Source organism: Aythya marila (assembly GCF_965140915.1).
Source record: "Aythya marila genome assembly, chromosome: 7".
Classification (NCBI taxonomy): Eukaryota; Metazoa; Chordata; class Aves; order Anseriformes; family Anatidae; genus Aythya; species Aythya marila.
Window position 1 is genome coordinate 20,670,836 of NC_139048.1, and position 23,587 is coordinate 20,694,422.

Genomic DNA, 23,587 nt, shown 5'->3' on the forward strand with positions numbered 1-23,587 from the left:
GCTAGTGAATTTGTGTGATTCTTTTCCTGGTCCCTATTTGAAAAGAAAGAGGTGTTGCTGTAGGTTTCTTTTAGATAAGGAGTCGTTAATAATTCAAAACCTGCATTATGTAATGCACTTCTGTGATACATCTTATGGAATGAAAAACAGTTGAAGAAAACTCTGTATGGGCTAATAAGGTGGTGACTGGACTAATCCAGCAATAGGGGTTGGAGGTTTGTGTTTGTATTCTCCAGTCTGGATATGGGGTTCACAGCTGGTGACGGTGGTAGTCTGCCTCTCACTGGCAACTCAGTATTTATTGGTTTGATCTTGCCCAGACAAGGACGAATGCTCCAAAGACAATGGTGGTTGCCAGCATGAATGTATCAACACTTTTGGAAGCTACGTATGCCAGTGCAGAAATGGCTTTATGCTGCATGAAAATGGCCACGATTGTAAAGAAGGTAGGTCCCTGCTCTCTGCATTCAGGAAAGATGAGCTACCACAAACACAGAGTGCTTCAGGCCTATGTTGGAAGCTAGTTTGTGCAGCCAAGTGCTGTACCAGTCTGGGGCACTGAAAAAGCCCCTGCTAGCTGAAAAACTACTTTGGGAAAGGAAAACAGGGCTTGTTTTCAGCTCCATCCTTTTCCCAGTCAACATCAACACGGTGGCATGGTTGGAGACCATGTCACTGGGAGCAGGGCAGAGGAGAAGGAGGAGCAGGAGAATACATTTGGGAGTGAGGGTGCAGATGAGGTTAATGGGGCCCAGGGGAATAAACTGGTTTCTTTCACCAGCTGACCAGTTAACTCAGCCAGCTAGCGCGGCTGCACCAGGGGATGCCAGACATATAGGCCTTCCTGGGGACAAACCCAGCAGAATTGTGCAGTAATCCTGAAAGACTTTCTCCAGTGACCGAAGTCTTCCCTAGTTCTGCCATGCTTAGGGTCTCATTGGGTGTGAAGTAGCATGTAGGCCATTTCAGTGATGCAGTTCCTGTATGAGACCTACCTTGATGCCTCTGCCTCACGATCTCCCTCTCCTTCTCAAGCTGGTTGTGAGCATAAGCTGAGCAGTGCCTAGGGAATGATGAGCAGTCCAAACTGGCCTGACAAGTACCCAAGCCGGAAAGAGTGCACCTGGAATATCTCTGCAACATCTGGCCACCGAGTGAAAGTAGTGAGTGACCAGTGAATGGGAGTGCCAGGGGAGAAACATGCTCAGAATTGTGTCTCTGTCACTTTCCTTATTCTTGCTGTAGATCTTCAATGAGTTTGAGATTGAACAGCACCAAGAATGTGCCTATGACCACTTGGAAATGTATGATGGGCCCAACAGCAAGTCACCTATCCTCGGTCGCTTCTGTGGCAGCAAGAAACCAGACCCTGTGGTAGCTTCTACCAACAAGATGTTCCTTAGGTTTTACTCTGATGCTTCTGTGCAAAGAAAAGGTTTCCAGGCAAAACACAGCACAGGTAAGCTGATTCCCTGCCAATATCCCAGTGTGATGAGATGTCATCAGATCTCACTGTGTTGTTTACCAGTGAAGATCAGACCCACTTTTTTGCAAAAGGAGCTTAGCGTGGGTTTTATTTGGTTGTAACTTGTGCTAACCAGCTCTCAGACCACTGCTAGCACCATACCATAGATGCTAGCTGAGAGGTCTACTGACATCAGGTGTTCCTACTCATCTTCCCTTGTTTAAATTGAAGATGGTTGGTTGAGCAGCAGCCGCATCTGTTCCTCATCCATCCTCAGAAATTGAGGTGATACAGCTTAGCTTAGCAAGGGATGCCGCTAGGGTATATTGGCCCACACACGGAATGAGCGTATACCAGATTGGTTATGGTGGAAGTAGAGATGTGCTGTGAACAGACACAGCAAACTTGATCTTCTATTTGTGGCAGCCCAGAGGTGGGTGTGTTGTATCAAGGTTCACTTTTCTGAAACCTTTGCCAATAAGTGAACGAAGCAGACTGAGCAGCAGTGCATGTGAGAGGCATCTTCCTCACTGGCAGCGGGGAAACCAAAAGGATCAGGCTCCTCTATATTATGTGGGTCATTGGCTTCATGGATGACTGAAGACTTCACTGTTTTGTCTTAATCGGGTGCAGTGCTTAGTTACCTTCCCTGTTGTACATGTGCTGGAGGTTTTCTTTTCCCACAGACGGCCCAAAAGCGGGATGGCAAGTCTTTGTCATGAGGTAGGGCCTTTGAGGAGACTGTGTCTTGTGCCCTTTCTTCCTTCAGTGTGTGGCGGGCTCTTAAAGGCTGAAGTGCAAACTAAGGAGCTGTATTCCCATGCTCAGTTTGGGGACAACAACTATCCAGGTCAAGCCAACTGTGACTGGGTGATTGTAGCTGAAGATGGTTATGGGGTGGAGCTGATATTCCAGACATTTGAGGTCGAGGAAGAAGCTGACTGTGGGTACGACTACATGGAGATCTACGATGGTTATGACAGCACTGCACCCCGCCTGGGACGCTTCTGTGGTTCAGGGGTAAGCCATAGTGATGGTGAATTCACAGTGCTGGCTGGAGGTGGGACAGAAGGGAACTCGTGTCCTTTTTCAGAGAGGGTCAGCAGTCACAAATTGGTGATGAGAATGCCTTGTGTGTCTGTGTTTTGCTTCTTCCCCTCCTGGTAAAGATTACAGTCATTTTATCTGCTATACAGAGTTGGTCTGAAAACCCTTCCAACTGTCTTTCCCTTGCTAAGCTAGGGCTGTGTGCAATCAGCATGGGACTGCTGCATTGCTGTGCCCTAGCCTGGCCCCAAAAGCATTGTGTGAAAGTAAAAAACTACTTCCAGAGACTGGTTTAATCCTCAGTTACTTCCTGCCTGCAGCCAAGGTACATTGCAGTCATGCTCTGGAGAGAGTGAAGGGCGGAGCTGTTTGACTCTGGGATGGTGTCCTGTCTCCTAAATTGTTATCTGTGTCCCCCTTTAACAGAAGTGACTCTGGAATTGGGGTCACTCACTCCAACAGTGGGTGGTATTTAAAACCAGAGGTTCCATGTTTGGTTTCTCTAGGACTTCAGCGATGAAACAGAGAATGTGCTTATTGAATTTAAAGAGAAACAATCAGGCAGCCCATGTGTCACACCAGCCTGTGCAAACTGGGGAAATGGTCTGGAAAACAAGCAAAGGCATAGCAGATTGGTGCGTAGAAGTTCAGGACAGGGGGGCAGTAATCACCTACCTGCATGCTGTCAAACAGAGTGGTGGGGAAAGCATCAGTCCTGCAGAGAAGCATGGGGAGGCTATTGCAGGACACAACAGTGAGGGAAATAGCCAGTTTTGCTTGTAAGATATATGGCTAAGTTATTTTGCTGCTAATCGACCCTGGAAGGGCCTCAGCTGCCTACAGGGTCCACTTTGCATTGTGTCATTTCCTGAAAAGATTAGGACAAATTAGAGCATACTCAGAAGGCTGGAACAAGAATGTCAAGGGAGTCCTGTGAATGTGACCTACCAAAACCAACCGGAAGAACTGGGATTGTAGAATGGACTGGCATCAGTCGTCACATGTTAAAAGGCATGCATGCAAAGAGCAAGGGTATATGCTCAGGAAAGCGGGCAGGGCAGGAGGTACTGAGTTCTCAGTATTTGTGTTTTCTGGCCAGTCTGTCTTCACTGTGAGCTTGAACTCTGGTATCGTAATGCAGTTATTTAGCATGCAAACTTGACCAATCTATGTTCTCTCTCTCTCTTTTTTTTTTTTTGTTTTTTGTTTTGGTCTTCCTTTTCTGCAGCCTCTGGAAGAAATCTACTCTGCAGGGGATTCCATCATGATTCGATTTCACACAGATGACACCATTAACAAGAAAGGCTTTCACGCCCGATACATAAGTACCAAATTTCAGGATGCACTGCATATGAGAAAGTAATGTGACTGCTCCTTTCAGACATTCCCCATCTGAAGATTGAGACATTTAACTGTGATCTTTGTCTTTTTTTAAGCTTCTGTGCACCTGGCCTAAAGCAGTGTACAGCATTTTCTGTAACTAAAACTAAATCCAGTCACAAAAGTTTGCCTCTGAAATCATTAGCTTGACCCTCTCTTGTTAACATACCCAGGACCAAAAATTGTCTTCTAATCATATCTGTCAGGGCATAATCATTGTATTTTGCACAGCTTCCCATGGGGTTGAGTGAAGACTGAGCTTGAGCTGAGAGAAGTCTCAGTCTCTTGAATATCCTGTCTCTAGGTGACATTTTCTAAGCATCCTGTACATGAGCTGTGTGAATGCATTTCCTGGAGCAGATGATGAGGACAGCCACCCGGTAGGATTTTCTTAAAGGACCTTGGGGAGCACCCACTCTCCCCTACAAAGTACTCTGTGCAATAAGTGAACGACCAGACGGCCAGGACTCCAAATTCCATGGCTCCTCCTATCCCATCTATTTATTGTCTTGGTTATCGTGGCTTGAGAGGTAGGAAACGGTATGGGGACGGTCTCTTTAGGGCTGCTAGCTACTTGGACCACAATGAACAAGAAGTGCCCCGTGCCTGATCTGCAGTAATTGTCACAGTATGTGTTGAATGGGCGTACTTCCAGGCAGTGGCCAAATGAAATGCTGTGGCTGACAGGGCAGTGCTTCTGTAGGAGGCAAGGCATGAATGTGTGATGGTGGCAAAGCTTAGGAACTGGAATGCTGGCAGCCTGCTCCCATTACACTACCAGGCAAGGCAGCTCAGAGGGCTGTGGCAGCAGTCCAGGCCTTATTTTAAATAAGAACTCTCTCCTCACTCCACCCGTGTTTGCTTTCCCAGTCTTCTTTATGCTGCTTCCATTCCACACTCCTGTTGTTCCTTAGTACCACTTTTTTTGTGAGCCCTTCCTTTTCATAGCTGTCTGAGTTGCTCTCCCCAGAGCTCTCCACAGCTACCTAGGGGTGCTCTGTGACATCAGCTAGCCAGAGCATCGCACAGAAGGACACACTGAGTCAGAATTGGACAGAATATCTTAGCATAGTGTCACTGGTTGTTCCTGAGGCAGAGGAACACAGGCCATGCTGCAGGTCAGTTCTGGTGAACTCTGGGAACCTGTCAAATATGTGCATGCTGCAGGCACAGGATGAGGAATGGAAGAGCTCTGCTGATTTCTGCTGCTTCTCCGTTCTTTGCTAGCCCATGACCCGGTCTATTAGTTTCATAGCAGTCCTACAGCCCGGGCATGCGTGCGAGATGATGAATTAAGCACTTTGAGCTGTAAGTCTGAGATGTGCTCTGTGTTGCAGTTAATTATATATGTGGAAGCTACTGCAGCATGGACTTGCATAATTAACAGATAGCTTGGCACTTCTTTGGTAAAAAGTAGGGAAAAATGCGCTTTGTGGGGAAGCACTGTAATTGAACTGTTATGGGAGAAAAAAAAGATTTTATTAGGAATATTTCATTAAGGCACTCATGGGCAATTATGAGCTAAAAGCTGAGGTATGTTAGCTTTAATAAAGTATTTATAATCCAAGGATTACTATGTTTACATAACCAATGTACTGTCAGGCTCTGGGGTGACACCTTCTGCTTGGGTGTATGACTGAAGTGGGGGGCCAGCGCCACTGTCAGGCACAAATGACCTTTCTGGAGATGAGGCCTTTTCCAGATGGATAATAAATTGACCCATCCCTCTCCAGAAGTCCTTGAACAGAATGCGATCCAAGTATTGTGAATACTATGGGAAGCAAATGCATGAAAATATTTTCTTGCTTAGAACAAGAAAAATAAAATAATTTATACACACACATGGTTGTATGTATATAAAATGTGCATGTAGAAGACCAGTAGTCAAAGCCTTAATTGTCATGTGACCAATACTGATCCATTGACTATAGCTTTACTGCAGACTGCATAAAACCATGTTATTTCTGTTTGTTTTTCTAGCTCTGTTTTGTTTCTGTTTTCATTTTGTGTGGCCTTTTTACAGGCAAGGCCTTTTGTCTCAAGCTGTTTGTCCATAGAGGTCTGGGAAAGTGAGGTCTGCTAGCTGGGGTCTCTTCCTTGCCCCCATTCAAGCAAAAGTGCGGTGACTCAGGTCTGGAAATAAAAGCCTGACGCCAGTCCCTGTGAAGCAGAAGGAAAGTTCCAAGTGGCAAGCAGCAGTTCAGATTTCCTGGCTCTCTAATGGGAGTAATGATTCTGGAGAGAAGTTACTGTAGAAGCTTCCTGTGTACTTCAACATCTGTGCTCTCTGTTGCGATATTTTCTCATCTTTCTCAGACTGTATTCAATGCTCTGGTTTGTTGCAATAGGGTTTGATGGATCTGCTGCATTTGTTACCATTCAAGCAGGTGTCTCTTGTGACAGTGTACTCACAACTGTTGTACTGTACGTTTCAACCAATGATCTGTGTGGAGTATTTCTGCTGTACTGACTGGGCTTAACAGTCAATAATTCTAAACATGTGAAAGTTTCTTAAGAAAAAAAAAATGAGACCCTCTAAGGTGTATATACATATTCTGGTCTTCGTGTGGTTTTACCTTTCACTAACTAAAATAATTTTTTTTAGAGGAGGAGGGAGTGGGAGGGTGTGGGGGCAATCAAAATGTACATGTGCAGAATGAGTCTCTGCATTCATTAAAGACTGGATTCAGTTGCATGTTCTGTTGTATGCATGCATTTACCACGTCGTCAAGGGGAGAGAATTTCTTAATACGTTTCTTGTTTCTGCTGACTGTTGGTTGTGTCCGCAGCTAATAGCGGGTGGGATTTCCTGTCTGCAGAAAGTAACTTTTGCTTGAGCCTTCGCTTGATCTTGGTTTTGTGAATCAGAAGGACACTTAGGCAGTGACACTTGGTCAGCCAAAGGCTACATCATTGTCTTGTGTTCTGTGCTGATCCTTTAGTGATCTGGGATGTAGATCTACAGTGATAAACATGGTTGTGGAAATTAGTCCATAAGTAGATTTCAAAAGAGAAAGGTCATATAGTACTCTACAGGGTAGAGCCTTCAGCAGCAGGTCCCAAAGTCTCTGGGACGTGAAACTCGTGTGTAAAGGACAGCAGGATGCGCATAAGGCAGGTGTTCCTTACTGCAGCCTTGTGGTCTACACTCCCACTGTAACAGCAAAATGTCCGGTAGCCAAGCAGCACCTAAGATGCTTTTCTTCCTCTTTTTGTCCTCTGCTTGATGCCTGTCGTGCTTCCTTACGGATCATATCTGTGTTATTCCCCCAACACATACACAGTTCATGCATGTCCCACCACCCAGTATGCTTCCTGTGGTGTGTGTCAGGGCCACTCAGAACTTCATAGTGACTGAATTTCATCCCAGCTGCTCCCAAAGGCAGAGCAGCAACAGAAGCACAGTAAGGAATAAGCATCCCCGTGCAGCCTCCTGCACCAGAGTGTTGTTGCACAGCATGACTCTGGAATGAGCCTGGATGCTGACAATCAAGTCACTTGGTAGACATGATTTCCAAAATGAGGGCCAGGAAGCCTTCAGTCACATAGCCAGTTATGGGCTAAAGTGATGTTGAAGCATTGGAAACGATGCAGACCAAGGGAAGCCAGTGGGGAATGGGAGGTAAAATAGAAGACGGAATATGAACCAATGCAGCAGCTCATGGAGAAACACTGACATCTGCAGTTGCAGCAAGGTATGTTCTCACTGTGTGCATGATCTATCTGTTGTACGTGCGGGGACCTTTCACAGGCTTATATATATATTCACTGTGGTTCAAATAGCATTGTCCTTTAATTTCTCTTTCCACTCTGACTGCCAGCTACCAGTGCTGTGGGAAATGGCCAAGCCTCATTTTAAGAGACGGGACTTAATTTTCCAGAAAGTGCCCAAGAACCGTCCAGTCACCATGTGTGAGATGCTGAAGGGAATACCTGTTGTCTGCCAGGAGATGCTTTATCCTCTAAAAGCATGAATTCAGTGGTATACCACAGTGGAGACAGAGAAGGTTGTCCACAGCAGAGAGCCGTTGGTCTCAGCATCAGGCATGAAACAAGCTGGCAGAAATCCTCCACTTTGTCCTGGCATTCCCAGTAAGCGTGCTCTGTCAGACAAGGTGTTAGCCTTAGAGAATAAAAGTAGGATTCCCCTCAGGCTGGGCTCTGGTACGAATTAAACACATCATCTGAGCCAGGAGCACTTTTGCTTGCCATAAGGCAGATAAAAAGGAGGTGGAGTCCTCAGTGCCCTGAAGCTCAGCTTTCCACGTGCTGGCCAGACTCTGCCCCCGGCAGAGGAGCTGCTTTACCAGGTGTGCTGGGATCCAGCCAGGTTACTTGACTCACCCTGACAGAAATGCCATCGTCTCTTCCTCTTTACAGGTCTGCAGTTTGTTTTTTAGCAGGAAGAGAAGCGTATCTTAAAAGGAGTGCTAACCTGGAGCCGGACGGTCAGCTGTTAGCGCGTGCAGGGATTTCTCAGGGAGGAGAGCAAAATGGTGAGTGGGAGCCGTGCTGTCTCTCTCGGTTGATGGATGAACTCAGGGGAGCAGTCAGGGCAAGAGAAGTGAGGCCATTGGAACACTCAGGTGTTTGGTGGAATGCTCCCTGGGAGCATTCAGCCCTCCTGTTTTCTGTCCCAACCAAGTCAGTCGAGCTGGCCCTTCTGCTCTCTCTGCGTTTCCCTGTAGTGCAACCAATGCTTTCTGACACCTGACTGGGTTTTAGTGTCTATCTCAGCTTTTCTGTCCTGGAGGTGTCACCTGGTATTGGGCAGTTGGGGCAAAGTGGAAGCATGGTTGTGTTGTTTTCTTTTTTAAGCTAAACTGCAGTATAAAGCTTTCTCTTGCCCAGGATGTGCCCTCGGCAGACAGTAGCTCCTGTAGTTAATGCTGCAGGGAAATCTACCCAACTCACGTCAGGTCACTGACACTCAGAGCCCTGTAAACATCATGCTAGAGTAATCTGGGCAATCGGCAAACAAAAGCAGGGGCACTGCAGTCATTTGTCTGCAACCACTATGTTGAATTATGCTCACTTTAAGTTTTGAAATGTCAGAGCAGGCAGATCAGGATTTTCAGCTGGGACAACTAGAAGTATTGATACATTGGAAGTCAATAGTAATTTACATGCAAAGATCCTTTCTCTCACAATGGGTAGTGTACAAATTTCCGTAATTTATTTTTTTTGCAACTGACTTGAGAAAATTGCTTTAAGCTCTTGTACACTTGAGAGAAACGGGCTAGTTCTGTGTCTTGCTCCAGTGCAGAACCAGGCTTTTCCTTTAAATAAGGGCTTACTTTATACTTTCTGTCCTCAAGTGTTAAGGGATTAAGTCTTTACCCCTGGTCTGAAACTATGATTAAATAAGCTAGGAAAAGCATTTCTACTCAAATCAAGGGCTTCCAGTCATGTTATTGCAAGGAACAAATAGACCTGTTGCTAGCTGGCAACTTGATTTTGTTAACAGTCAACGGCGCACACAGATCTAGTTTCACAAATACCTTGAGCACAGAGAGGTGAACAGAGGTAAACAACACATTTTATGTGGCTCCTTCTCTTCGGACTTTCATTTAACCTGCATATGCACAGTCCTGGAAATAATCACGAAGTCCATTAAGTGTACGGTCTTTAACCGAGAAGAAGGAAATAAAATAAATGTACAGCTTCAGAGAAGATAAATATCCAAGCTCAAACATTAACAGGTCAGCTGTTCAGAAAGGCATGTGTCAGTGAGGAAGCTCAAAGAATGCACAATAGGAAGTTCAGGTGAGAACATCTCTGTTGTATTTCATTCCCAGCTGGCAGCCTGGGTGCAGCGGTACCTGGGCCTCTGGGGAGTTAGAAAGAAATCAATCCTTCTCATTTGGTGACCAGTTGTTAACTGTGTCTGCTCAGAGGCATTTCCCAACATCTGCAGTCCCTATGACAAGCTGTTGAAAGGTTATGCTTCCAGTTCAATGTCCACGGCCTGCCTGTAAAGGCCACGGTTCTGAACATGCCTCCAGCTGCAGTCTGTAGTGGGAGGATCAGTTCTGGACCTTTCAATGAGCATTATGATCCTTCACGCCCGGTGATGTGTCCTGCTCCTAGACCACAGGCCTTAGACTGGGCTGAGACTGAAGAGCCAAATCTCTCTCAGCTTGCTTGCGTTCGAGCCTTCCTTCTCCATAAACTGCAATCCAGACTTTTATTGGCATGCTTTGACCTCCCTGATCTGAAATAACCATGCCCAACTCAGGGCATGGCAGCAGAACTTCCTGCAGGCAGAAAAAGGGCAGCTTTCTGCCAGCTCCCTCCCTACTGGCTTTTGGTGGATGCAAAGTGAAGCTCCCTTTCAGTCTTCTCCTGTCACCTTCCACATCAGTTCCAGGGGAGATCTCTGCAGATTTGCTCTTTCGCTCCTTTTTATTTAATTCCTGTGTGTTTCTGGTGCTGACCAGGGTTCAGTAATAACATTGAACCTACCTGTCTTAACAGAGTTGCTTCCTGTGGATTAAAGAAGAGGAGGGAGAGGCTTCTGCACTGCTTGCCCTCATTGCCAGCCTCAAAGCTAAGCTTCCCTTCCCAGCACTGTCAGTAGCACCCGTCCCTACAGGCGGCCTCAGCTGCCCACAGAGCTCACCATCTAATGGACGCAGTACTGCTTCCAACAGTACAGCTACACCAGCAAGAGAGATTGAGAGCAGCTTTTAACTTTCTCCAAGCCTCTTTCTGCATTCCTCCTAGAATGGTAGTGTCTGTATCCCAGCTGCCCCAGGCAGCAAAACATCACCAAACAGCTGTTGTTCTGCCTGTGGAAACAATTTAGTCAGGAAGGAGTTAATGTCTTTTTTCATCTGTCTGTTGAATCAACAAGAGCAGGAACTGCAGCTGGTCTGGGGCTCAGAGGCTGCAGGTGGAGGTGCTTGCTGTCTTACCAGCTGCCACTTTCCTGTAGCTCCCCAGCCACTGTGGGGACAAAGAGCCTTGTCCTCCCTCACTGGGAGCTAGCTGCCAGGGTGAGCTCCTTGCGCGATAATCCCCGACTACTCAGAGGAGGCTCTGCATGGCGTAAGCAATTCCAGTAAACCGGTTCAAGTTTATTTATTTGTATTGCTTTCTTAAGTAGTACGACATGCTCTTTGTTTTCTCTGGAATAACTATCACAACTTAATATTCAGATCAGATCGGTATATTCTCATGCCGTCACCTCCAGTCACTTCAGAAATATCCCTGCCCACTCCCACAGATGGTCAGGGCACCTGATACTCAATTCCGTTTTTTATTTTCTATTTGTATTTTTGTTATTTCTCTGCAGACAACAACATTTTCCAAAGCCTTTTACAACACAACAGTAAGTACACTGCATAGGATGAAGATCTATTGCCTACTCAGCACTGTGGTACATATAGGAGCTGGGGAAGTTCTGGAAGAGAAGTTTAATACACAATAAATGTTTGTTCATTGTCTTTTGTATTATAAAACAAGGAGTTCTGTTTGAGGAACGGGAGTTGTGAAAACTCCCTGCTGAAGTAAGGAGCTGTATAATGCTTGGCTAGACACTATGAAAATTCTTTTGCTTAATGTAACAAAAAGAGAACCCCCTCCCCTTCTCTTCTTCTGCATCTCAGTTGCCTCTTTTGTTCAAAGACCCTGCTGCAAAGCTCATGTAACCATCTCCTGATAAGTTGCTAAACTAGTGTATCAACATCCTGCCTTCCTGTCTCACGCTGGGCCAACATGACCAAATAAAAAAAGAAGTTGAACCACAACGTGGAGGAAGACTATGGCCTTCATCTTCACGACCACCAGAGGGACAGAGATGACCCCCTAGCAACAGTGCGCGCAGTCACAGAATATACAAGGATGTGCTGCGTAATCCCGGAATTACCAAGATATAAAAAGGGACCCTGGCGGGGGTGAGGTGCACGCCGTTGGCGGAGCCGAGACTCCCCGGCCGCCCAGCACTGTTTTGCTTGCTGTTGCTTACTCAATAAATTCCTTTCTATTATTAATGCAATGCTCTCTGAAAATTAATTAAGGGGGCAACTTATTACAGAAGGAGGTGCTGTTACGGGTGGGCAGCTGCTGGGGATCTTCTCTGACATACTGTCCTAACGCCACTGACATTATATTGTAGCAATAAGGGCAGGTGAGATGCTTACAGAACCCCCAGTCCTGCATTTGTGCCTGTTTTCCCGTTTATTTAGAAATGGGCAAATCCAGTAAGTTTGCAGTATTTTACTGCATGAGCTGTCAGCTGCAGGCGGTGGGTCAGTCTGGGCAAGGGAATAACAAGCGATGCGCTTGCCACCATCACTGTGTGATAGGCTTTTTTTGTCGTGGGGCCTCAGCTGCCTTAGGAGCTGGGTGGGACATTTTTCAATGGCTAGAAAAATCCAGAGGGTTTTGTTTTGGGTTACACGCAGTTTTCAGGGCCCTGCACTACACGCATTGCTTCTGTGAACCCAGGCAGAGTGTGCAGCACCCTCCACTGACTGATGCTCGAGGGAAGGCCAAGCAGGCAGATGATGTGGCAGGGACAGAGAGCAGCCTGTTGCAAAAGCACATCATTTCTTGGGGCTTCCTGCTATCCTTTTTGCTGCTTCCCCTTCAGAGTCCAGCTTTCTCCGGCATATATTTGTGCTTATTTCCTGCGTACGCTTTTTTTTTTTCCAGCCCTAAGCCCCTTTCTGAGGAAGAACATGTATTCCTTCCAGGCAGAGCCATTGCTGGAAGGACCAAAGTCTGGGTTCTTGCTTATGACTGGCACTCACAGGCCACAGCCTCAGGGTGCAGCCGAGTTCTCAGTGTGTAACCTACCATGGGCTGTTATTGAAGTCTTGCAACTGCTTGCTTAGCCTCTGTCCATGTTAGCTTTATATGAAATATATTTTCGCAATGTTCTTTAACCATCTTATTTCTAGACTTCTGCAACTACAATAGGAAACACAGCTGTCCAAGCAGATTGTTATGGGGTAAGACTTTGCTTTGTTATTTAATGAGATTGTTTTCATGGAGCATTTTCCCTCTAAAATCAAATCTTTGCTACCTTTGTCCACTCCCATGTGTGGTGCAGCTGGGCTAGATGCCTCTGTTGTGGCCCAGGGCTGCAGTTTTGTCTCTCACATTGGCTATCCTTGTTGCATGCTAGCCCCACACTCTGCTACTGAGCACAGCATTAAAGGATCACCATGCATGCATTTGACCTGATTCTCTTTCTTTGTGAGTTAGTACCAGCCCTGGGTGATTGGAGTAGCTGCAGGGATACCCAGCTTCCTGGCCTTGGTCCTTGCAGTCATCTTGGCAGTGGTCTGTGTTCTCCAGTGGTCAAACTTCAGCTGGAAGCAGGTAAATACCTTCCATCTCCTGGATGCCTTGCCACTTGTGAGCCTAGTCCTCTACATCAGAGTTCTGGTTCAGTACCTTCTGCAGCTCTTAGGATGTTCAAGACTGAACCCCTAGGCACCCCTACCCACAAACCGTCACTGCTCTGCTTAGGAGTTACAGGATCATAAAGGTAAAAGAGAAATTCGTGTGAAAATATGGGAGAGTTACTGCCAAGTGGTCCGTTAACTAGCAGGAAGTAACCAAAGAATCTATCATCATTGTTCTTCAGTGGATTTCTCTTGTTATTTGCTAGAGGAAATCATTCGTTCAGGAATCCTCTGACTACAAAATAGTGTTATTTAGTTCCCCAAACACTGCCGCATCGTTTCATACTATGTGGTCAACTTTTTCCTCTGTTCCAGCCCATGGGGTGGGTTTAAATGCCCACCTCCCCATTGGTGGGGTAGAGCGAGGGGGTTGTGTAGTACCCTGCCTTGTTCCTCTGGGGTGAAAAAGCATTCATGTGTCCACGGAAGAGGAAAATCAGGAAGCATTGTGGCAGCCAAACACTGATGGTTCTATGGCCCTTTCCTCCCCCTACCACTTTTCTAGGTGTTTTAACCAGCTCTAGGGCTTGCATGGCTCATTGTTTTCTTACTTCAGAACAAAACCTGTAACAGTACCGAGGGAGGTGATTTCCATGTTGTTGTTGTTGGTTGAAGTTTTTTTTGATTTGTTTTGTTTTCTCTGTGTGTAATTGTGCTAGTGAGTGTTTTCCCCTATATTAAAGGGGACCAGGTGGGTTTAGGATGATGTAGTGAAGGCGATTCTTGGGCATCAAGGGTTCACTGCTACAAGGTAATTCCCATGGGCTCACATCAAGTGGCCCGTGTAATTGTCCCAGATGAAAAATCATTTTGACGTCCAGCTTAGATTGTTAGATATTATTCCATGTGGTTATTTCGGCCCCGAGTATGTTCTGAGTTCTGAGCACTTTGGTAACAGGACGTTTTTTCCCTGCTCTGTACTTCTTGAACTGTTGTTGGTGAATTGTAGATAGGCGGTGTTTGTCACTCTTTCTGCTCACCTCTTCAGACAAGTGGCTGTCCTGAGACACAGGAAGAACACGAATATGAACGATCTCCTCCCAGACCTCCAGATGTAAGTCATCTGTTAACTGATTCTTACTGTAGCACACAGGCTTCCGAGTGAGTTACTAAACAAAGGACTGGCTTTAAGGGTAGCCCTAGACAAATAATAGAGACTTCATGGAAAGCTCTCTCCCCATGCTTGCCTGTGGCTCCTACACTACTGCTGTTTCTAGCTGTATGTCTGTCTGGTGCAATCTCAGATGAGGGGCCAGCAATAGAGTGCCATTGTTTTTAGAGTACACAGGTATTCCAGCTGCATCCTGCATGGGCAAAAATGGAGGGAGGAATGAACCTGAAATATGAGCAAATACATTTTCTTCAAAATACTGCCAAACATTTCCAAAGGAAGGCAGGAATTCTCATGCACTGTATTCTCTCTAGCCTGAGTATTTTGTTACAGCCATTGCAGAAATAATATTTTGCTTCTAGGACTTTTATCTGACCATGATGGAGGAGACGACAAACGTCTACGTAAATGGAGATCAACAAAAACACTTCAGACCAGACATCCAAGCACAGGCAAAGCCCCCAAGGATGAATAAGCCCAGAAGAGAGCCACCTGTGGTGGAATACGTTTATGAAAATCATCCTCCCTTTCACTGAGAGAAAAGCACCAAATTGTGGCTGGAACCAGAAATAACAGACACAATCCTTTTCCTGGACACTAGGGGCTACACAGCTGCATTTCATGAACAAGAGTTTTCTCTTTGTGCATACAGGAAATTCTAGAGAACAGGACAAAGAGACTGCATGGCGAAAGAACCCGTTTGGAATTATGCCTCTGAGATATGGAAGCAAAATGAGATTCCCCTCATTTTGGAAGTAACAAAGTGCTGTGGGAGAGGTGGTCTTGCTGTTCTCCTGAATTTAATTTATTTTAATAAAGAACATCTAAATCCTTGTAGTGACAGTAGAGTGGACAAGTAGAGTGTTTGCTGGAATCCCCACATTCAGGTTCTTGAGCTCCTCACAACTGCTTGGGAAAACATGAATGAACCCATGTTTTCATTTGACAGAAGGAGACTAGACTGTAAATGAGGTGAAGTGATAAGCCCAAGAAAACTGGAAGGAGTGAAGTTCCAGCTGCTGACTTTAGCCCCAGGGATGGCAATTTCCCTTAGTTCTCGGCTAATCCTTACCCACAGTGGTGTCTCACTCACACTATTTTCTCTGCGCCCCTACAACAGGTATTTCAGCCAGGAGGTGAAGTAGGAATGCTTATTCTCCTATGATTTCAGTAAGAGACACCATTCAGAGAAATGGTCTCCTCTGCAGCCCCATCTTGATTCATGCGAGGATGCTGGGTGGCCACGGTGACAGGCAGGGTTGTATTGGAAAATGCTTTGGGAAGAAAGAGGAGCCGTAGGGAAGATGCTCCCCGCCTGTGGAAAGGCTGGGCCATGGAGTACCCTAGGAATGAGAGGGGCACCCAGGCGGAGACAGAGGTCCCACCAAAGGGGCACAGCACTGAAAGTAGCCAGAGCTTCAGCCTGTGAATGGAGGAGTGCTGTCAATCAGGAGGGATGCTGCCGCTGTTCTTCTGCAGGCTGCAGGGCTGGCAGGGTTCCTTGCAGGCAGCAGCAGGAATCTGGTGGTGAAGCAGGCAGGGGTTTTCGCCCTGGGAAGGTCAGCTCTTCTGGCAGCGCCGTGGCCACAGGTGCTGTGACCTGCTCTGCAGTGGAGCAGTGGCTGCGGGGACTGCCCCAACCCAAAGAAAGCAGCAGCTCAAGGCCTCATAAATAGATTTTTCTTTATTGGGCTGTTAATGTACACGTACCATACTGTCCATCAGCAGAGCATGCTGCCCTCAGCGGGACACGTGCTGCAGGTCGTGGGCAGCCGCAGGAGCCCTGTTTGTAAGCAATTTGGCTGTTCAGTGGGACTTCTGCACTCAGTGAGCACACACAGTGTCAGTGGTTTGAAGAGCCTGGGACTCTGGGAGCTATCTTCCTGCAGGTGTTGTGTAGGTGAGCCAATACTCCTGTCATTGGATTTAGTAGAGGCGTAGAGATATAGAAGACTAGATGGGCTAGGGAACACCGCACAGAGGTTTTGTGCCCTTCAGCGGGGAAGAGCACAGAGCTGGTAAAAGGGAGGAACATTTCCTAATCCACTCAGCGTAGGGGTTATGCTGAGCTCCTCAGGCTTGAGGACAGCCTTCAAGGTGAAGTTCTGCAAGATGGTGGTCAGGAACAAGAATATCTCCATGCGTGCCAGGCCCTCTCCAGGGCATATTCGCTTCCCTGGAAGTAAAGACAACAAATAGCGCTGAGCAGGTGCTGCTGTGTGGGTTGGAGTTTGTGCTAGGCCTACGTGCTATGCAGCTTTGTTTACTAGGTGCAGCTAGTAAATAAAGCTAGTAAATAGCAGCAGGGAGGTGACTGACTGGGTGTGTGAACGAAGAACAGGAGAAGCCTGGAGAGTGGAGGGAGGAGGCATCACGTGGAGAGGTCGAGAGAGTGAGGTGACACAGCGTGGGTGAGAAAGAGGAGGGCTGGGGCTGTTGGTAGGTGAGTGGTTGCGAGTAGCCTACTTAAAGGTGCCCAGAAAGAGTGGCAGCTCCCAGTAGGAGTTCTAAAAAGCCCCCAAAAGAGAGGGCTGATGTGGGTGGGAAGGAACAGCAGAGAGTAGGTACACAGAGAGCAGCGAGCCCCAGGGAAGTAGTGGCAGGACCACACGGGGAGCAGGTGCTATGGGAAAAAGCAGGGTGGTTCCCCCAGGGGAGGACAGCAGCTCCTGGGAGAGGAAGCCTGTGTGTTACCTGCTGAGAAGGGCATGAAGAGTTCACTCTTCCTAAAGGTGCCGTTCTCGTTCAAGAAATGTCCAGGATTAAACTCATGTGGGTTTGGGAACTCCTTGCTGTTATACAGCACAGAACTGAGGACGGGGAAGATTGTGGTGCCCTGCAGTAAGACAAGAAGAGCAGAAGTGAATTGGAGGTGACTAAGGTCACTTAACCCCACTGCCTGTCAAGTTAAGGCTGAGCTGACTAGTGCAATCCTCCCAGAGCCTTCAGCGGCCCTTTGGGGACTCTCCCTTTGGAGAGGCACATTTAGGGAGGCCCTGCTAGATGTTACAGCATAGACAGTTGTTCTGGCTGCCCCTCCTGTGTTCCCTTTCTGTTTCAGCCCATTTATCCTCTCCTTTCTCTGGTTGTTTGGGGACACCCCACCTAATTCTTCTTTCTTGGTGTTTCACTATAATGAACTTGTAGATGTACAATGTTCCTTCTTTTCTGTGAGCCCTGAAAAGCAAAAGCACACAAGATTGTAGCTCTCTTCTCTTCTGACAATTTTTTTCCTGCCTCCATCCTCTTTCTTCTTACTTTCTGAGCAGCCCCTGACTGGGGAACAGGATAAATGATCCAGAAGTGATGACAAAAGAGCACTCTGCTAGAAGCTGGACTCTGCTAGTTCCCTGGGTGCTGTCTTGATTTTACAGTGACAGATGAAAATCGTGACGCCAACAGGCCCCATGTTGCTGTTCCCCCAGTGTTTGTGGTCCCTCAGAAGATGGGAAGTCACATGAGCATCACTGCAGTGGTCCAGGCCAAACCAGGCCATGGGCTGCCCTAGCCTATCAGGCTGCCTCTGGGAGTGGCCAACAAGGATTGCCTCAGTAAGTGTGTAAGAACAGGGCAAACAGGTTCTGTTCATTCATCTGAATGTAAATAGTTTCCATCACATTTTGCCTTGGGGTCTCTACTCTCAATAATCACAGACTGACTCTGCCTCCAAGGAGATGCCAGGCTCCCCCAGATGGCAGTGAGCAGTTCCCCAGCTTTGCTGCCTTTGTGAGGAGACACTGCTCTGTTCTATTTGTGAGCTCAGCATGTTTCTACTGATAGGTCAACCCACAGAGCAAGTGAGCAGAGGTGTTGGGCAGACCTAGTGTTCCAGTCTCAGCCCAGGGGACAGCAACAAGGAATTGCAGGTATGCTACAGCAGCCTGTGGATCTGAGGAAAACTCTATGAAGGCCCAGGTGATGACATGGTCAGGTCACAGCATTTCTAGCTTCAGGCGTGTAACCGACAGCCTGAGAGCAAGCATGCTGCCACCTTGTTGCTGGACTTGAGGGAGCTTGCCCACTAACCTTGGGAATGAAATGCTCTCTGAAGTAGATGTCTTTGGTCACAGCATGAGGGACGCTCAAGGGGATGAGGGTGATAAAGCGCTGGATTTCATGGGCCACTGCATCTGTGTAGGGCATCTGGGTCCGGTCAGCCACACAAGGTCTTCGTGATCGTCCTACGACCCGGTCAATCTCTTCTTGAACTTTCTCTGTCAAGAGAAGCACAAACCATAAGATGGGTGAATAAAGCCAAACCCACCCAAACAGCTTGTCCTAAGCTGTCCACAAACCTCATGGATTTGCTAGCAAATGATGGGAGCATTTATATTGATTTTGGTGTAGTCTGGAAAGCAACTCCACTGCAGCCTGTGCAAACAATGCCCTTATAACAAACTTGGCTAAATAGGAGTAGCAAGAGAGAAAGATGTGGACACAGCCAAATCCCTCGCTGATGAGGGGGTGCATTTGCTGTTGATGGCCAGTGAAGCTGAGGGATGTGTAATGGCCCTTGAGGGGTATGAGCATACAAGGACTTTGCCCATTTAGGTAGCATATGAGAGAAGAGAAGTTGAAAAGGCAGTAGCATTAGATCTGTGTCCAGCCCAAGGGAATGGCTAGAGGAGAAGAGATCATAGACTGGTACCTTGTATCTGTGGGTATTTGAGAAGAAGCAGAAACCCATATCTTAAGGTAGTGCTAGTCGTCTCAGTTCCACCAGTGAACAAGTCAAAGGCTGTGGTTATCAGGTTCTTCAAGTGGAAGCTGGAGTTGGGATTGTCTTTTTCCTAGAGAAAAGGCTGGGTTATTTCTCTAGTTGAACTGAGAAAAGGGCCCTTTCTTGTGTCACCGTGGGCCCTGCTTTCCACCCAGAACTGTTGCATTTCTCTGATAAGGTGCGGCAGCCATGTAGGACATTTCAATGCTATCTCTGTGCAGTAAGCAAGACCCCAGAGCAGCCTTCTTTGAAACTGCACACTGTATGTTAGGTATATAGCCGTCTGCTTGCCCTTGCTGTGCCAACTGCTTTCCAGTGCAAGAGCTGCAAGACCAGCCTGCAAACGCCCCTGTGTTTTGGTGCAAGCAGTTGTAGGTCTTGGTGTCCAAGCAGCTGTGGGTAATGAACATGGAGGGTGCAGACCACCAGCTGTAAGCTGCAGCACAGGCAACATCAGGGGTGTTGTCAGTGCCTTTCCACTTGCACAGACAGTTGCTTGTGTTCAGCCCTCACAAGGGGATATCCCAATATTTGTATTAGTTAGGAAAGGAAAGGGTGTTTGGGGATGAGCTGGGACTGTATGCTCTCTCCTTACCTCCTGCATTTTGCTGAGAAAGCAGTCAATGAAATCCTGAGGAGAGCTGGGATCCAGGTAGGCTTGGTGTGTCTTCACTTCCTCTGCTACAAAGGCTTTTACAGCATCAACTTCTTTGAATATTCTGTTGTGTGGGCCAGGGAAGTAATCCAGGATCTCTGGGAACATCTGGTATAGCTGGAAGGAAAGAAAGAGGAGGTCTTAGTAGGAATCCCAGAGGTGGAGAAAAAGAGTGGTTAGGACTAGGGAGAAGCTGCACTTAGTTGGCAAAACCAGCTGCATTTGCAAGGGTGTTTCTTGCTCTTGAGCAGCAGAACATTGATGGGTCCTGGTTTGAAGGTTGAAGTGAGACTTCATTGGGAGGGAAGCCTCCTGCTCCCCTGGGAGAATGTCACCACTGTGAAATAGTTGCTGAAGGTACCTGTCCCCAGCGGGAGCTGAGCATCTCAAAGATGTTGTTCATGTTGTTCATCAGAGACAGGAACTTCTTGTCTTTATAGTCATATCGTTTCCCAAAGATAACGGAGCATATGACATTGGAGACGGTGCAGCTCAGCATAAATGTTGGGTCGAAGGGCATTTCTGTGAGTTCAGAAAAGTTATAAGCCATTAAAAAAGAAATCACAAAAAAAGGCAAAACCTAAAAACCTACAGCTACTGTGGGTAACCTGACCTCTGATGGTTAGTGGAAACTCACAGGTTAGTGGAAACTCACAGTGCCTAATTGACACAGAAGGGTTCTTCAAAAAGTACAGCACATAATCATGGAATTATTAACTGCTTTGTAACGAGGGGCAGCTGTTGCAAAGACCAAATGCATGGGAACATCAATTCACAGAATCACAAAATGGTTGACAGACGTCTGGAAATCATCTTGTCCAGCCCCTTCTAGAACCACTTGCCCAGGACCATGTCCAGACATCTTCTGAATACCTCTAAGGATGGAGACTCCACAGCTTATGCTTAAGGACGTGGGCTCCCTAAATGCAGTCTCTTTTTCTTTTCTTTTTTTTTTTTTTAAAAATAAACTATATTAAAAATAGACTATACTCTCTGTTTTTCTGAGCTCTTCAAGCAAGTGCTCGGCTTCCTCTTGGATCCTCTCTTCAATGCTCCTTTTCCCCATCCCAAAGTTGCGCAGAGTGGTGAGAGTAAACCGACGGACATGTAGCCACCCCTCGTTGTTGCTGAAAATAATGCCTGCAGAGGAAGGAGAAAGAGCGAAGACCTGACTTTGGTGCGCTGGATGTAAGATAAATGGAGACTCATGATGACAGTGAATGCTAACCCTGTAAATAGCAATGACATAGCATCTCAGAGTACTGTGGTCTGGAGACAACCTCTGGAGGTCCCGTAGTCCAGCTGCCTGCTTTTGGCCTTCTCCAGCACATCCCCAACCTCCTTGCGAACAATTCATCCCTCACATCCACACAGAACTTCCTGTGCTGCAGCCTGAGGCTGCTGCTGCTTGCCTTTCCACTGTGCATCAGTGAGATAAATCGAGCCCCATTTCTTAGAAATCCTCTTTGGGTGGTGGAAGCCAGCAGTTGCAGGCTGCCCTGCCTGCCGTTCTCCAGGTGGGACCCCCCCCATGTCACTCATGTCCTTGTGCATGGCATGCCCCATGCATACCCTGCCACACTTGTCCTCAGCCCTTCCCTTAGCATCAGGAGGAGCTCAGTCAGTGAACATACCTAATCCTTCGTTAGCCCGGTCTCCCAGTGGCATCCTTCCTCTGGCAGCAAACTCATCCCCACGATCAATCAAGGCTTCTTTTACCACGTCATGTCCACACAGCACCACCACTGGATCAGAGCCCAGGTGCACTGTGAAAACTGGCCCATACTCTTCGCTGAGCTGTCAAAATGCAAGAGAGAACACGGCCATGTAGAGAGGAGGAGTTGAAAAGTGACCACACTGCTGCATTGTTCTGCGGGCAGTGCAGCCTCACAGACCAACAGGGTTAAGATCTGGTCCTCTCATGGCAAATGTCAGTCAGCCATCAGATCCTAAGCAAGGGTGAGAGCGTGGGGGAGAGGGGACGATGACAGCTGAGATCCCCATGGCTTTTCTGCTCCTCCGGGGTTGGCAGTCATCAGGCTATAGCCACATGTTGTCCCCATGCACAGAGCACACACACTTCTCACCCCGAGAAGAAACCGAGGGGAAAAAGAGAGTCCTTACCTTCTCAAGGGTTTTGGCTAAGTCCTTTGGTTTCACCTGCAGCAGATTCCCTAGGATGGGAAGAGGAGCTGGTCCTGGAGGCATCTTCCCCTTTCCAGACCTGATTTTCCATCTTGCGAAGTTGAGCAGGCAAACAACACAAACCAGGAGAACAACAGTTGCTGCCCCCAGCAGCTCCATTTTCCAAGTGGAGGAGAGCTTGAGAGGCTCAGGAGGAATCAAGTCGGGCTGCCCAAGCCTGAGCTTATATACTGAAGTGCTCTGCTCTGTTGGGTCAACATCACGTTTTTGATCACGTGGCTGAGTTATCCAATGTTACTAGTCAATCATTTGAGACTGCCGTGTTGCGAAACCAGGACTGAACTTCTCCAAAGTTAATTGGTCATTAACAACACACCTTGTCTCAAGCAACTGCAGAGGCCAACAGAGATTAAGTTAAAAATGTGCTTGTAAGACTTGATTTGTTTCACTTAAACTTCATTGTTACAGAGATAATAGTATGAGCTGGGCATTCCACTTGAGGTGCTCCAGAAATTTGCTGTTATGAGAGCACCTTCCGCGTACCTCGGTGCCGTGTGGGTTTCCCATTCTTCAGCATTGTTTGCATTAGTTCTCAGTGGGGACAGCCATCCCTGCTTGTTCCTGAAGGCTTCCTGGTGCTAGCAGGGGAGGTCACACTGCAGGCAGTGTGCTGAACACACGGATGTGTTGTCTTGTGAGCAAAGCAAGTGCCTCAGTTTCTCTCCCTAGGGGATGGTATGGCCTCACAAGAGAGGAAGGTATAAAATATTCACCTAGCACAGGCAGAAAGGTCTCCGGGCATGGTGATAGACACAATGGGCCTGCTAGAAGAGAGACGTATGAAAAGGAACCTTGAGACTCTGACCTCTTCAAGCTTTTGTAAAGGAGAGAAAGAGGGAGATGAGGAGGTAGAGAAGAGAGTAATCAAGAACTTGAGAGGGCTTCTAGGGAATGGGTTCCCAGGCTGAGAAAGAGCTGAACTTGTGAGAGATTGAGTAAAGGTTAGTGCAAACTGAGAAATAGTTTGCAGTTGCAAAGACAAAAATGCCCACCCAACCTACTTCTGGAACATGGCATCATCAAAACAAGTTCTTCTTTTGTTAATGTTTGATGGGTGCACCCTCAGCAAGTCTGTGGCTGATGCCAGCTGAGTGGTGCAGTGGAAACTCTAGAGGGAAGGGATGCCATCCAGAGGGACACTGACATTGAGAGGTGGGCCCATGTAAATCTCGGGAAGTTCAACAAGGCCAAGTGCAAGGTCCTGCGCCTGGGCTGGGGCAATTACAAACACCAGAGTGGTGAACAGGATGAGAACAGCCCTTTGGAGAATGACTTGCAGGTACTGGTGTATGAAAATCTCGATGTGAGCTGGCAGTGTGCACTTGCAGCACAGAAATCCAGTCATCTCCTGGGCTGTCTCAGGAAATGTGGCCAATAGTTCAAGGGAGGCAATTCTCCCTCTCTATTCCGCACTCATGACACCTCCCATGGAGTACTGCGTCCAGCCCTGGGGGCTCCAGCGCAAGGGAGACATGGACCTGTTGGAGTGGGACCAGAGGAGAGCCACAGGGATGATCAGAGGGCTGGAGCACCTCTCCTAGGAAGATTTGGGGTCATTTAACCTAAAGTAGAGAAGGTTCCAGGGACA

General features: G+C 47.3%; 2 protein-coding genes across 2 annotated transcripts; one reads left to right on the plus strand and one right to left on the minus strand.

Moving 5' to 3' along the window:
- Positions 1-1,070: 1,070 nt before the first annotated feature.
- On the plus strand, positions 1,071-4,100 carry LOC309880000 (tolloid-like protein 2; the record flags this gene model as incomplete). The annotated part of the gene is made up of 4 exons (XM_082764383.1): positions 1,071-1,163; positions 1,246-1,459; positions 2,235-2,485; positions 3,741-4,100. The coding sequence occupies 4 exons, from the start codon at positions 1,071-1,073 to the stop codon at positions 3,873-3,875; spliced, it is 693 nt and encodes a 230-aa protein (XP_082620509.1). The 3' UTR covers positions 3,876-4,100.
- Positions 4,101-15,797: 11,697 nt separating this feature from the next.
- On the minus strand, positions 15,798-22,134 carry LOC309879955 (cytochrome P450 2C9-like). Its single transcript, XM_082764314.1, has 9 exons — positions 21,919-22,134; positions 21,429-21,591; positions 20,785-20,934; positions 20,156-20,316; positions 19,735-19,911; positions 19,068-19,209; positions 18,446-18,633; positions 17,114-17,255; positions 15,798-16,595 (listed from the first exon to the last, which is right to left on the minus strand). The coding sequence occupies exons 1-9, from the start codon at positions 22,096-22,098 to the stop codon at positions 16,414-16,416; spliced, it is 1,485 nt and encodes a 494-aa protein (XP_082620440.1). The 5' UTR covers positions 22,099-22,134; the 3' UTR covers positions 15,798-16,413.
- Positions 22,135-23,587: the final 1,453 nt, after the last annotated feature.